Raw genomic sequence first — 13642 nt, 5'->3', positions numbered from 1 at the left:
ACACACACACACACACACACACACACACACACACACACACACACACACACACACACACACACACACACACAAACACACAGTGGGGTTCAGCCCTCTCTAGTGAGAGAAAGAGGGAACAGGCCTCTAAAAATAACCCCGAATTCAATACCCACCTGTAGTCAGGCTAAAGCAGTCGACTCAACTCAGCACCTCTCAAACCAACCTGAACACAAAAATACATGTGTTTTATGCTGTTTTAATCGAATGCGCGCTTGAAAATGACCTCACGGAGGAAGTTTGGTGTGAAGTCTGAGGTGAGTGAAGTGAAAGAGGAATATGTGACACCAAACGGATACGAGCTGGAGAAACACCTCACGCGCGGCAGCGTCGCTTACACACACGTCAATGAGGTCTGGCCCAACGTCTACATCGGAAACGAGTGAGTCGTTTCATTTGACTAACCCTATTGTGATGCTAATAATGCAGGATCAACATTTACCCAATTAAGTCTACTGACGTACTCAAAACTGACCCAAAAACTATGATAACTATATTAGCTTAGGTCATTGACGGCTGTTAACGGTCGTTCGTTCTGTTGTGTTTAGGCGCGCGTTTAAAGGAATAGTTCACCCAAAAAATGAAACTTGTCATGTTTACTCACCCTCAAGTTGTTCCAAACCTGTTTGAGTTTCTTTGTTCTGCTGAACACAAAATATATATTTTTTAAGAATATCGGTAACCAAACAGTTGATCAGCCCCATTGACATACTGGCCAGTAGTGTCACTTTGTAAAGAAACACTACTACACATGCGCATGACATCGTTTTCACAAATTCACGTTTTTGAAGTTTACATGGTGGCATAGTTTTCAAAAACTTGCACTTTGTAGCCAGTTTTCAAATGTTTGTGTTTTTAGGCTCCCAAAGTGCCTTTGTCGTATAAATTAACGGCCGAACGCATAAAATGTTTTCCGTTTTTTATTTGAAAACAGTTTTTTGTAAACGGCCCCTAAGCTGTTGTGTTTCTTTGAAGAGAGACAGCAAAAGACCGATACAAGCTGAAGACGATGGGCATCACACACATCCTGAACGCTGCGGAGGGCGAGTGGAACAGTGTGGACACTGGCGCTGAATACTATAGAGACATGGACGTGCATTACTACGGGATCACAGCGGAGGACGTTCCCACGTTCAACCTCAGCCAGTACTTCTATTCTGCTGCTGAACACATCCACCAGACCCTCACAAACCCACAGAGTGAGTTATTTTAGTATGACTTAGGCCTACTTCACCCGAGTTTAAATGGGTCCTATTATGCCCTTTAACAAAGTCTTGATTTTGTTTTTGTGATGTACCAGAATATGTTTTAAAAAAAAAACATTATTTTTCACATATTTTACATTATTACAGCTCCTCTCTCCCCAGTCTGGTAGAACGCCAGAACGCCTAGTTTTCGATGAAGCCCCTTCTTCCAAAATACGAAATGTGCTGTGATTGGTTCGCTGGCCCAGTGTGTTGTGATTGGCCGCGGTTATAGCGTGTTTGGGAAACACTTCATAACCGCGATCTTTTTGAGGCCGATTCAGACCCTGACAATGTTAACGAACAAGAGGATTGCGTTCTTTGCAAGCATGGATTTCACAGGATGTCAGACAAACTTTTTCCAGGGTTAAAAAAACATTGACAACTCTTCCTCTTCTCTAAAGCAGCCTAACATGGCTTCACCATGTAAAGGTGTTAGGGTTTGTGACATCATCAACACCAGAAGAAGCTCGTTGTAGTCCCTACCAGCCGTTTGTTGTAAAAATCGATTTCTGTAAAAGAAAACATCTCCCTTTGCATTGAACTTTGAGCGTCGTAACTTTGCAGATGTTGTTTATGCTCAAACAGCAACATTACACACTTACTAAGTTAAAAAAGTGAAATCATAATTAAGGAACTCCTTGGATGGATGCACCTCATGAAGTTGGTTAATGAATGTCAGAGTGAGGAGAGCTGGAATCTAGGCAAAAATAAAAAGCATAAGAAAAAAAATGAATGAGACTTGACTGCTATTGCATAATGAGGTTTAGTCATCTTGTTTATTTCTCCAGATAAGCTTCTAGTTCACTGTGTGATGGGCCGCAGTCGCTCGGCCACACTCTTCCTGGCCTTCCTGATGATCTACGAGAACATGACGGTTGTAGACGCCATCGAGCACGTCAAACGACGGCGACACATCATCCCAAACTGGGGCTTCCTGAAGCAGCTGAGAGAGCTGGATGAACACTTGCTGGAGCAGAGAAGAGCTCAAAACACACAACCGCAGACACTTAAACACGCTAACCAAAAATATTTATCCGTGCAAAGCAGCCAGTGAATAGTGTTAAAGTTTTAGGTAGGTTAGTCAGGTTTTCCGAAAATGAAGCATTAGATAAGACTTGTCTGAGGCGATTGAGATGTGAATGCTAACAGAAAGCTTTCTTCGGGTTTTAGAGAGCCTCCTATCGAACTACGGGAATATAAGCACACACACTCATATACACACACACACACACACACACTCACTAATGCACAGGCACACACTAATGCACACACATAAAAAAAAAACAGAGATGTACAACTTTGGAACAGTTAAAATCTTTTTATTAAACTGGTCAGTTGAATGGTCGTGTTCCAGTAGAGGAAAGAGCAATCAGATACAGGCAGCTTATGCATATTTAAACATTGTGCGTTAAAGATACAATTTGGTATTTCATAATAAATGTAGACCTGAAAGACAAAAATGTTCTAAGCAAAAATTCCATTATATAATTCTGTTAATTTAATTTACCACTATTATTTTTGAAAATATAAATGCACTTACTTAAAATGATATCATGGATCTTTAATAGATTAAATATAGAATTATATTGCAATGTTGCATATAAACAGATCAAAGACAATCCGTACTTTAACACAAACTCAACGGAGTGTACGTAATGTGGTCGTCGCAATCCTGAAAAATGCCCGTTTAACAGGAAACGCGTGTAAACGAATGTAGAGGCACGCAGGTTGTGTTGCTGAAACTTCAGCAAAAAGAAAGAAAATGAGATGTAAAGATCCCACATTGGGATCATACAGGAGTATGTGAGGTTAGTTAGTGGTAATCGGGTTTCTCAGGGAAGGTGCAGCCCGCTCGCCGGATGATGACATTAGCGGCGTAGTGTCCAGCGCGGATACAGTCTTCCAACGGCTTCTCCTGAACCAACTCAGACAGGAATCCTGCAGGACACGTAAATTGAAACAATAATAAAAAAAATAATGCATTGAAAAAAATACTTACTTGTAAAACATAGTCCAATAATCCTTGTCGTATTTACAGCTTCAAATTTTTTTGTAATTTAGCATGATATTAAAGAGTGCACACAGTTAATAAAGACTGAATTAATAACTATCATTGTCAAAGATGATCTGATCAATCAATCAAATCAAATTTTATTTATAAAGCACATTTAAAATCAACCTTGGTTCGCCAAAGTGCTGTACATGAAAGGAAAACATTGATAGAAAGATTAAAATAAAGATTAAGACAATAGGCACATTATATCTACAAAGAATTAAAAGCACAAGAGAAAAGATGAATGGATTTAAATTCAGTTAATGTAGAACTGCTAACATGTAAAATCTGATGAATCCTTTACCTCCCACAAAAGCGTCACCAGCACCATTCGTGTCCACAATGTCATTCTGGTCGATGTCTAAAACGGGAAACACTTTCACTTTATCACCTAAAAGAAGACAAACAAAAACAATGAATAAAAAACATATGGAAGACAGCTCATCTGAATCAGCGCGTTTGATTGGTTGATGGACGTACCCACGGTGGCCACGGTGTCCTCTCTGCCCTGAGTGAAGACCACAATCCTCTGCCTGTTCTTGTTGACTTTGGGCAGAGATTGAACCCTCCGTGCGATCTCAGCGATGTCTTCAGTCTGCAGGAACACCGGGAGATTATACAGCACTGACATGTGATTCATTCACAAGTCTACATTACACCTTTTGTGTTCATTGTGCAAACGATATTACAGTGTTTCACTCACCTCAAAGCCCTGCTCCTTTGCAAATGTAGCGGCTTCCTATAAAACAGACATCAGTTAACACACAATCATTAAAGAGACGTGCAAAAAAAAACCTAATGTGTGGAAGTTAGTTAAAAACTAATAACTAAACTCAATACGTGATATTTAAAGTTCTCTTGTGGTTAAAATCCAGTTTTTAATGTTGTTTATGTCTCTGTGGTGTTTTTAACATGAATTTACACATGGTTTGTCTTAAAGCACAAGTCGACAGCATTGCTGAGTATTTTCTCCTCAAAACTGCAGTGAACCAAAGACAGTCTCAAAAACACAGTTTGAAATCACTGGTGTTTCTGACGTCACAAACGACCTCATAACCAATCAGATCAACGTGTGATCGTCAACGAGCGGATCTCTGAGTGAGTGGAGGCGGGGCTCATTTGCATATTCTTAGAACCACGCATACTAAATGAGGCAAGGGTGTCGAGTTACATTCAAGATATTTTAAGGCATGAAAAACTTTTTTCAAGGAAAAAACTTTTAAATATGTAATTTTGGTGATCAAAAATGAGTTTTAAGGGACAAAAGGGGCACTTTAAGTCTTATTGTGAGCCATTTAAACACCCTGATGATCTGAAGACTCACCGTTTCGTTTCCGAAGATGATGTCGACGTACGGCATGACCTTCATCAGCGGCTCTTTGAAGAACTGGCTGATGAAGGGGGCCGAGAGGTTCAGGCCGAAGATCTTGTTGTTGTCAGACGCGTGTTTGGCCACTCTGAGGATAGACTCTGGAGACACGGTCAGGAAAAAACCCTTCAGGACGGAGATCAGGAGTCAGATTCATACTTGCACATTATACTTATCAGATTTATACTTTAATGAGATGAGCATTTTGACCAGAAAATGGTTTGGATTATTCAAAATGCTATTGACATCATTACTTTCCTTGAATAAGCTGCTCTATTCTTAATGCAAATGTGAATCACTTACGGCGATGTAGTAAACTCGAGCTTTCTCCACCAGACTCCAGTTGCGATCAACATCCAGATGTTTCTCTTTATTATAGCAGTTTGCTGCTGCCAGGTTTGCAATCAGAGACCTACAAACACACAGTAACAGTCAAACATCGAGCCTGAATATCACTATGGAACGTTATTTATTAATAGAGAGCCTAAGCCCCTCCCCTTCCGGTGGACCATATTTCGGAAAAATATTGTATGGTAGTCAGTGGCGAGAGACAACAAATATTTGGATCCCGTTTGAATTGTGCCCTGAATTACACATATGATGTTTGTCAATTTAAAAGATACATTTTAAAGCAAAGAAAGTCGCAGTTTGATGTAAAACTGTTGAGGTATAAGACTGTGAAAATACGTAATTACAAAGACTACAAACCCAAAAGGCGCGCATGTGACGTCTTACTTTTCTCTCAATGAATGAAGCTAACTTTACCTAAGCTAACGTCTGTCGTTTTTTCTATAGTCTAACGTTATAATCGTAACGTTACGCCGTCATGCCTGTGTGTTTTGTACCAGACTGCACACACACACACAAGCTTGGTGACGTACATACTGTATTGCGAGACGAGAGATGTAGTTCATTGAGTGATTTTCACATAAAACTAAATATTACTCTTCTGTTTTATGACAAACTGTGACTTTCATAATTATCTTATAAATTGACAAACATCATATGTGTAATTCAGGGCACAGTTCAGACGGAATAAAAAGATAAGTAGTCTCTCGCCATTGACTACTATACATATTTTTTTCCGAAATAATGTCCCATGAGCCGGAAGCAGAGGGGAGGGACTTAGGCTCTCTAATCAGTACAGACAGATTGTAATAAACAGCATAAATCAAAGCTTGAACACTTTAGGATGGTGAAACTGCATTAATCCACTGATGAATCATAGAGTCGTCTTTTAACAATCTATAGAGATGCAACTATATAAGGTGATGTTATCAGTATCGCCATAATTTCCATTATTATTCTTTTTTTAACAGGACAGACCTATTAAAAAATAACAATAATGGAAATGATGCCAATACTCCTGGACCAGTCCAGCATAATTGAAAGTGAAATATTAAGCTGTAAGAAAAAATAAGAAATGATCTAAAGTATTAAGCTGTTATTATAGTTATGGTTACATTATGATACTGTATTTGATTTGAACATGTAAAATGGGATCGTTTTACAGTATCAGCCATATTCTCATTTATCTGCTATAAAATGTTTATATCAGTGTATCCCTGGATAAAACACCGCATTAGGTACATTATAATGTTTTGATCTCCGATTTCATTCAAAGATTGTCATTTCTCTTAGTATGAATTATGATTAAAAAGATTTGATTCAAATATGCTATGCTACCATTTTACCAAAGGTTTGTAAGAATTTTTAAAAGAAATTAACACTTTTATGCATCAATAATAGAATGGATCAATAGTAGCAGTAAAGAAATTTATAATATTTAAAAAAAATATATATTTCTTTTGAACTTTATCAAAGAATCCTTAAAAAAAAGTGTTTCCAAAAAAATATGAATCAACATTGATAATATCATCATTTTACAATGACTTCTGAAGGATCATGTGACACTGAAGACTGGCGTAATAATGCTAAAAAATCAATTACACTGTACTATATATTCACATAGAAAACAGCTGTTTTAAACAATTTTTACTGTATTCTTGATCAAATAAATGCAGCCTTCGTGACTAAACGAGACTTCTTTCTAAAACAGTAAAAAATCTTTTGAATGCTAGTGCGTATATATTAACCGGCTTCTTCTACTCATACACGTGTATAAGTGTGTGTGTTTCTGACCGGTTGTCTCCAGTAATGCAGGCCGCACACGTTCCTGTCGGTTCTTGACCTTGTTCATAATAATGAGCGTCAACATTAGCTTCAGCCGCTTTCTGCTTCAGAATCTCTCCAAAGTGATCCGTCCCTATACAGCCGAAGAACGTGGCCACTTTATGCGGCTCCTGGATCATCCACTGAGAGAGAGAGAAGATATCAAACACACACTATTAATCTGGAGTTCTGCTGGTGTAAATCTGAGGTAAAACTGCCTTCTCGTAATTTCCTGATAGACACACATGTAATGACAAATAACTGAGTCCCAGACTTACCTGAGCGATCTTGACAGAGTTCTGTGTGGATCCGCCAGCGTGATACTCTACTTTACTCTTGTTCACGATCTCATTAAACCTGCACACAAACACCAGAAGGTTTTTCTTCCATGTTAGAGTGAAGTCGATGGGATCCTGATGAGATGAAGCTCAGGAAAGTAAAGAGAAGTCGCTGCTCTCTACAGATCAGAGACGGTACAACACTAAAACTACATTCACAACTCGGCTTTTCTGCTCAAATACATTTTACTGTAGTTTACACGCAAACATTATTAGGACTGGGCGGCAGTTTATATCGTAGATATGTATTTGTGCAAAGATTGTACATGATGAACAGAGAAAGAATATATCACTTATTTCTAGTTTGTATTTTATCACCAATAATTTTCTGAATTAATTTTCCTAATATGTTGTTTATGCCATTTGTCTTTAGCTTTCACAATATGATATAACTATGGCTGGGCAATTATATCAAATATTTATGATACAGTACCGGTCAAAAGTTTGGAACAATTAAGATTTTTTAATGTTTTTGAAAGAAGTCTCTTCTGCTCACCATATCTGCATTTATTTAATCAATTAATGAGTAACATTATGAAACATTTTTGCAATTTAAAAGCTATTTTCAATGTGAATATATTTTAAACTGTAATTTATTTCTGTGATTAAAGCCGAAATTTCAGCATCCTTACTCTTCAGTGTCACATGGTCCTTCAGAAATTATTTTTTATTTTAATTTCTTATTTTTATCAATCAATGTTGAAATCAAAATGTGCTGCTTCATATTTTTGTGGAAACCGTGATACACTACCATTCAAAAGTTTGAGATAAGTAATATATATATATATATATATATATATATATATAAAATATAATACTTTTATTCAGCACAGAAGCATTAAATTGAAATTTAATCTTTCGTAACATTGTAGGCTAAATGTCTTTACTGTCACTTTTTATCAAAGAGATTTTGTTCTTTCCAACTTTTTATTTTTCAAAGAATTCTGTCAAATATATATGACAGTTTCTACAAAAATATTAAAGTAGAAAAGTTATTTTAAATTGTAATAATATTTCACAATATTACTGTTTTTGATCAAATAAATGCAGCCTTGGTGAGCAAAAGAGACTTCTTTCAAAAACATCAAAAATCTGAACTATTCAGACATTTTGACCAGAACTGTATATAAGATTTTGATGATGAACACAGCAGTGAACATAATTCATAATGATGTCACTCACAGAGCTTTATGTTTCTCCTCTGCCAGGATCTGATCATTGGGCTTCAATCCATACCTGCACACACACACACACACACACACACACACACACACACACACACACACACACACACACAGGTTAGTTATTGATGAATAATTACACTAACAGTGCTCAAGGAAATCCAGTGTGTTTCCGGCTCAGGTTGTGTGATCACAGAAGCGTATCGATCATAAGAACAGCTTTGCACGTATGACCTTGAAACACACACATTTTCATCACTACTCACTTATCAAGAAAATCCTTATCCACCACAGCAGAGATGTCCAGCAGCGGATTCCCCATCCCAAACAGAGCGTTCTGACTGCAACACACACACACACACACACACACACACATCTTACAATAACTGATATTTACTCTTTATTCAATTTAATATATTACAATATTGCATTACTCCCTAAAAAAGTATAATAATTACATTTACTAGTTACTTTTTATTGAAAGTAATGCATTATGTTACTTTTTCCCGGCCTTGCATGTTTTTTTTAGTTTTACTAAGTTCTTATTTGCAAGTATTTAACGCAGTAAAGCGTTCAACAAAATATGCACGTTACTCACTCTGAATTTGTTTTTGCATACAGTAAAAAAACCATGAAAAGCACAAATTTGTCATCAGCGAAAACTGCCACCCAGCAGATCGGTGCATGCAAATGCTTGATTTAATACCGCATAATATTGCATCTCCTCTACCCAATTTTATAGTTTGATAACCCAAGTCTTAATTTACTGTAATTGTATGAATAAAAACAGCATGAACATTCTGCTAATCTTCTCCTTTTTTGTTCTACTGAAGTAATTTCAAGTGTTTGGAAAGAGCAGATTCAGAACCTTCATTTCGGAGGGAACTATTCCTTTAATATCCATTCTGAGAGAGTAACAGGTGGAGGTCACATGATCGGGTTTCAGTGACACTGCCTTTGAGACATGAACCCTTGGAAGGGAAGGTGTGTTTGTTAGAAGGAGAGACACAGACCAGAATCTGACTCTTTTCGGGGACAGGTTTTAGTTGTACAGCCCTCCTCATTATCATTCTGTGATTCTGCACAGGTTTAAATGGACACACCCTTCTAATATTAACCTGACAAACCAGTTTCAAAAATGTCACAACAAAAACAGTTTACAGGCCTTTAAAGTGCTTTTTCATAATTAATATTGTGAAAACTTCACACACCCTGAAATCTAATACTTGAACATATAGTGTGTGTTTAATTGGTTTTACATGGGAATGTGTTTACAGCGAAAAGCACATGCTTTAGTGCTGACTAAACACATGCAGCGCGCGCGCACACACACACACACACACACACACACACACAAACACACACACACACACACAAACACACACCTAAACCGAAACATTGACAAACATCAATTTGTCAGGGAACTGGAATGAAAACTGCCACAAGTGATAGTGAATAAAGTACTTGTGCACATGCATTCTGCCATATATAACGCGTGCATGCATTAACGTTACTGCAACATACGAGTACATGCACATTAATCTGACAGTTAAAGGTCAACAAAAAACAGAATAATTTTAAGATGTCATTCCAGTTCTGTCATTTTAAAAATCTATGAACATCCTTGTATGCATGTTTGTGTGTGACTTATACATAAACAAACACACACACACATATATATAATATATATATATATATATATATATATATATATATATATATATACACACACACACACACACACACACACAAGCTGAATAAGAAAATTGTATTTCTTAATGTGTCACGTGAGGAAATAAAGCACGTTACATCATAAAGACAAACAATGCCCAACCCGGAAGAACACAAACAGAGAGTCTGACTGAATACACACTGCTTTACTGTACCTGACTGTCGGCATGATTACACACACACTGATTGTCTGCAGTAAAACTGATTCTGTGCTCTCGCGCCCCGTCCACGCTGCGAGCGCGTGCGTCTAGCTCTCCACACACACTCCAACCACAACCCGGAAGCCGGAATCCCACGACTTACTGATGATTGGTTACATCACACGCATGGGCGGATCAATAGATCCATCATCCTGGTTGGCTGACTAGTCCACATGTGTTTTTAAGGTCTGAAATGTTACTATCATAACATGTGTCGTGCGTGCACTGCATGCGTCTGACAGACAGACAGGAGAGATCAAAATTATCTCTAAACAACATGCATGGACTCTGCTGCATATGATGTTATGATGTCAAATGCAAACATGCACGCACAGGAACGAATGCGCTGCTGGAACATTTTGTTCAGACAACAGTGCAACCACACTTAGATCCATGTTTAAGATATGCATTAGGTTCATTTCTGCGTATCAAATCATAAATTACTCGAGTGCATTATGCATGTCGGTGTTTTCAGTTTGTGTTTGTGTGTGTGTGTGTGTGTGTGTGTTATGGTGGCAGGTAGCTCTGCTGAAATCAAAACATCCCCTGTTTGATCTCGACATGATTCTCAGATGCACATCGTGATTCTGACAGACAAACAGACTCGCAATCAAAGCACCGACTGTGTGTGTGTGTGTGTGTGTTTACCTCAACGTCTTCTGCGCGCGCGAGCCGTCAGTACAGTCACACACCGACATCTTCCCTCTCACACTGACATCTCTCCTGCTGCTCTCAGATCAGTTTGCCAATGCATCTTCTGTTTTGTGCTGATGCATTAAGCAAGTTCCATTAATCAATTCCATGGTAATTATGCAACATACATCAACATATTTCTTATTGTAAGGGTTATTTTGCCTGCATCTGTAATCATTTCTCCTCACATAACATAAATACCGTAGTTGATACACCTGTAATATACCGTAACACTGGTGTTTATACTTGTACTCGCACATAAAAGTTCGATTTGTTCCATAAGTTCATAAAAACTAAGAGGATGAACTCAATTTAATAGCAATATTAAAGGATAAATGAAACTGATTCACTCAAAGTGAGTTTGCAAGAGTTTTGAAATGTAAAATGTAAATATTTCACTTAAAAAATACTGGAGAAAATAATACTATGTAATAATATATATTCTATTTTTATTTAAAAAAAATATTTCCCCCTAGTTCCTCCTTAATTATTTTTCTGTCTTACCTTCAAACAGTTATTTTAGTATCGAGACACTATTATAATTTTTTATAAAATATAGTTTTAAACTTAGTTTCAATTGTAATTGTAGTTAGTTTTTAAAAAAAATGTCTATATAGTTTTAATGTATTATTTCAGTTTTAATTTGAGTTATTGTAGTACATAAAGTTAATGAAGACGAGAAATGTTGCTTTGGCAACTAACTAAAATTAAATAACTACTTTTTATTCTATTTGATTTTTCGTTAACTATAACAACTCTGCCTTCAGAAAACCCTTTTTAACGTTGTGGATATCGTACTGTATGTCAAAAATCCAATTGCAAAATTGTCAATTGTTAGAACTGATATCATAACTGATTTACTGCGGTGAAAACTGCAAAGCACGGACTTAAGTGTCAGTGGCAACAATAAGATAAAACACATTAATGTTGAATAAATTGCTTTAAATTCAGAGAGTCAATCTCATTATAAAATGCATATTTAAAAAGATATCAACAAATATAGTCCCACACATATGATTCAGCTGATATTAAGTTCTTTAATTATGACAAGGCACATTAGGTCTTACAGGCTGTCTTTAAAGATGAACACATTATTTACATTAAATCTGCTGGTCTCCTCAATGATAGAAAAGGCAAATATATGCATATTCTCATAAATATACTTGAGTGTGCATTCTGCAAGAGATTTTAGTAGTGTATTAGCACAGTGAAGTCTTAGTGGAAATACAAGGATGGCAGTGTGTGTGTGTGTGTGTGTGTGTGTGTGTGTGTGTGTGTGTGTGTGTGTGTGTGTGTGTGTGTGGATATATAATGCAAACGGACTGGTTTTGCATAGATTACAGGCAGCACCAGGTCGTAGCTCTGATTACTTCAGTATTTCAGGACTTGTATCGGAGAGTTTGCAGCGTCATCCCTGAATGAAAGGTTTAATCCACTAATCAGTTACCAACATTAGGACATTTATATGCGGTCATCAACACTTTTCATTAAAAAGCACATTATGAGGATTTTATAATCCAAAATCTGTGCTTGTTTGTGAAGACGTTTTGTTGGTGACATTTAATAATACATTCAAAGAGTGAAAACAAGGTTGATGAGAAATTATATATATATATATATATATATATATATATATATATATATATATATATATATATGTATATATGACATGTTATAGATCCACATTTTGTATAAAAAAAAATAAAAAAAAATAATGACCATTGTGAAATTTTCCCTCCTAACCGGGATCAATCAAAACAAAATAAATCATTCTTCGCAAATTAGAAAGGCAATGTTTTTTACACTCAATGACATTCAAGAACAACGATTTTGATAGTGGAATAGTTTAGTCCAGGAGGTGGATGAGACGTCTGCATTGACACTGATGACCTGGACAGTGCATGCTGGGATATGTGCACTGGTTGTTGGCTCACTGGTACCAGGGTGTCTTGCGGACCCAGCGCAGGGTGAACCCGGCGTCTGTGCGGATCTTGATGGAAGCGGCCTCGGCTTCTCTCACCGTCTCCTTCACCGACTGCATCAGGTTCTGGGCGTTATGGACCAGCATCTCCGTGGCCTACGAGAGAACCAGCACACATTCACACGGCTTTCCTGACTTTAAACGAGAAACGGCAGAGGGTTTGAGAACTGACCTGCTCGGATTCCTCCTCGCTGATGTTGGTGCGTCCCAACATGGTGGCCTTCACAGTGGAGAGGATCTTCAGCTGTGTGCTGATGGTAGGAATCCTCTCACACACCTACAGAAAGACACACAAAAATACTTCGAGTCATTTTTACAAGAACAAACAGTCATAAAGTGCATCTTGTGCAGTAGTGCTTCATTTGTGATCTTAAATTGCTCTAATTCCTTCCCATGCACTAGCTCATTTTTTCTTGTTTCATTTAGGGATGCACGATATATCCGCCATCATATCGGTATTGGCTGATATATGTTCATTTATAATGTTATTGATATCAGCCCAATAAGAAAATGTGGCCGATATATTAAAGCCGATAATACTGTATTATTTCCTTCAGCTGAGACACATCAGATGTGCACTGTTCAACATTATGGGTTTGAATTGCTTGAAATATGATTGGAATCACTTCAAAAAAGAAAAA

At 37.2% G+C, this 13642-nt stretch overlaps 3 protein-coding genes across 4 annotated transcripts in view; 1 reads left to right on the top strand and 2 right to left on the bottom strand.

Moving 5' to 3' along the window:
* The first annotated feature begins 157 nt into the window (after nt 1-157).
* dusp29 (dual specificity phosphatase 29) lies at nt 158-4130 on the top strand. Its single transcript, XM_077209279.1, has 3 exons — nt 158-418; nt 1012-1235; nt 2072-4130. The coding sequence occupies exons 1-3, from the start codon at nt 258-260 to the stop codon at nt 2335-2337; spliced, it is 651 nt and encodes a 216-aa protein (XP_077065394.1). The 5' UTR covers nt 158-257; the 3' UTR covers nt 2338-4130.
* Nucleotides 2582-11055, bottom strand: adkb (adenosine kinase b). 2 transcript variants are annotated; one of them, XM_077209272.1, is made up of 11 exons: nt 10976-11055; nt 8663-8737; nt 8398-8451; nt 7156-7234; nt 6848-7020; nt 5009-5117; nt 4661-4831; nt 4040-4075; nt 3817-3931; nt 3641-3727; nt 2582-3221 (listed from the first exon to the last, which is right to left on the bottom strand). In XM_077209272.1, exons 1-11 carry the CDS (start codon nt 11023-11025, stop codon nt 3097-3099), a joined length of 1074 nt encoding a protein of 357 aa, XP_077065387.1. In that variant the 5' UTR covers nt 11026-11055; the 3' UTR covers nt 2582-3096. The 2 variants fall into 2 exon arrangements, with proteins under 2 accessions (XP_077065387.1, XP_077065388.1); XM_077209273.1 differs by lacking the exon at nt 10976-11055 and adding an exon at nt 10283-10452.
* A 982-nt stretch (nt 11056-12037) lies between these two features.
* The window catches only part of vclb (vinculin b), a 46148-nt gene continuing 44543 nt past the window's right edge, over nt 12038-13642 (bottom strand). The window contains exons 20-21 of the mRNA XM_077209252.1: nt 13174-13278; nt 12038-13097 (exon numbers count right to left, since the gene is read on the bottom strand). Of these exons, the coding sequence (XP_077065367.1) occupies nt 12951-13097; nt 13174-13278 (252 nt within the window). The 3' untranslated portion in view covers nt 12038-12950. The remainder of the gene's footprint in view (nt 13098-13173; nt 13279-13642) is intronic.

The sequence above is a fragment of the Siphateles boraxobius genome, unplaced genomic scaffold (assembly GCF_051911475.1).
Source record: "Siphateles boraxobius isolate OS27281-9 unplaced genomic scaffold, OSU_SipBor_1 60, whole genome shotgun sequence".
Taxonomy (NCBI): domain Eukaryota; kingdom Metazoa; phylum Chordata; class Actinopteri; order Cypriniformes; family Leuciscidae; genus Siphateles; species Siphateles boraxobius.
Note: the sequence above shows the minus strand (reverse complement) of the source record. Positions and strands in the feature narration are given on the sequence as shown.

What these genes read in the sequence shown, in the direction of transcription:
- dusp29 (XM_077209279.1), top strand. Translation starts at nt 258, where the DNA reads ATGACCTCACGGAGGAAGTTTGGTGTGAAGTCTGAGGTGAGTGAAGTG. An exon ending in AACGTCTACATCGGAAACGA is followed by an intron (nt 419 to 1,011) that starts GTGAGTCGTTTC and finishes GTTTCTTTGAAG; the next exon opens with AGAGACAGCAAAAGACCGAT. An exon ending in GACCCTCACAAACCCACAGA is followed by an intron (nt 1,236 to 2,071) that starts GTGAGTTATTTT and finishes TTATTTCTCCAG; the next exon opens with ATAAGCTTCTAGTTCACTGT.
- adkb (XM_077209272.1), bottom strand. Translation starts at nt 11,025, where the DNA reads ATGTCGGTGTGTGACTGTACTGACGGCTCGCGCGCGCAGAAGACGTTG. An exon ending in TGCATTACTGGAGACAACCG is followed by an intron (nt 5,118 to 6,847) that starts GTCAGAAACACA and finishes GTGTGTTTGTAG; the next exon opens with GTCTCTGATTGCAAACCTGG. An exon ending in TCATCTTCGGAAACGAAACG is followed by an intron (nt 4,076 to 4,660) that starts GTGAGTCTTCAG and finishes TCTGTTTTATAG; the next exon opens with GAAGCCGCTACATTTGCAAA.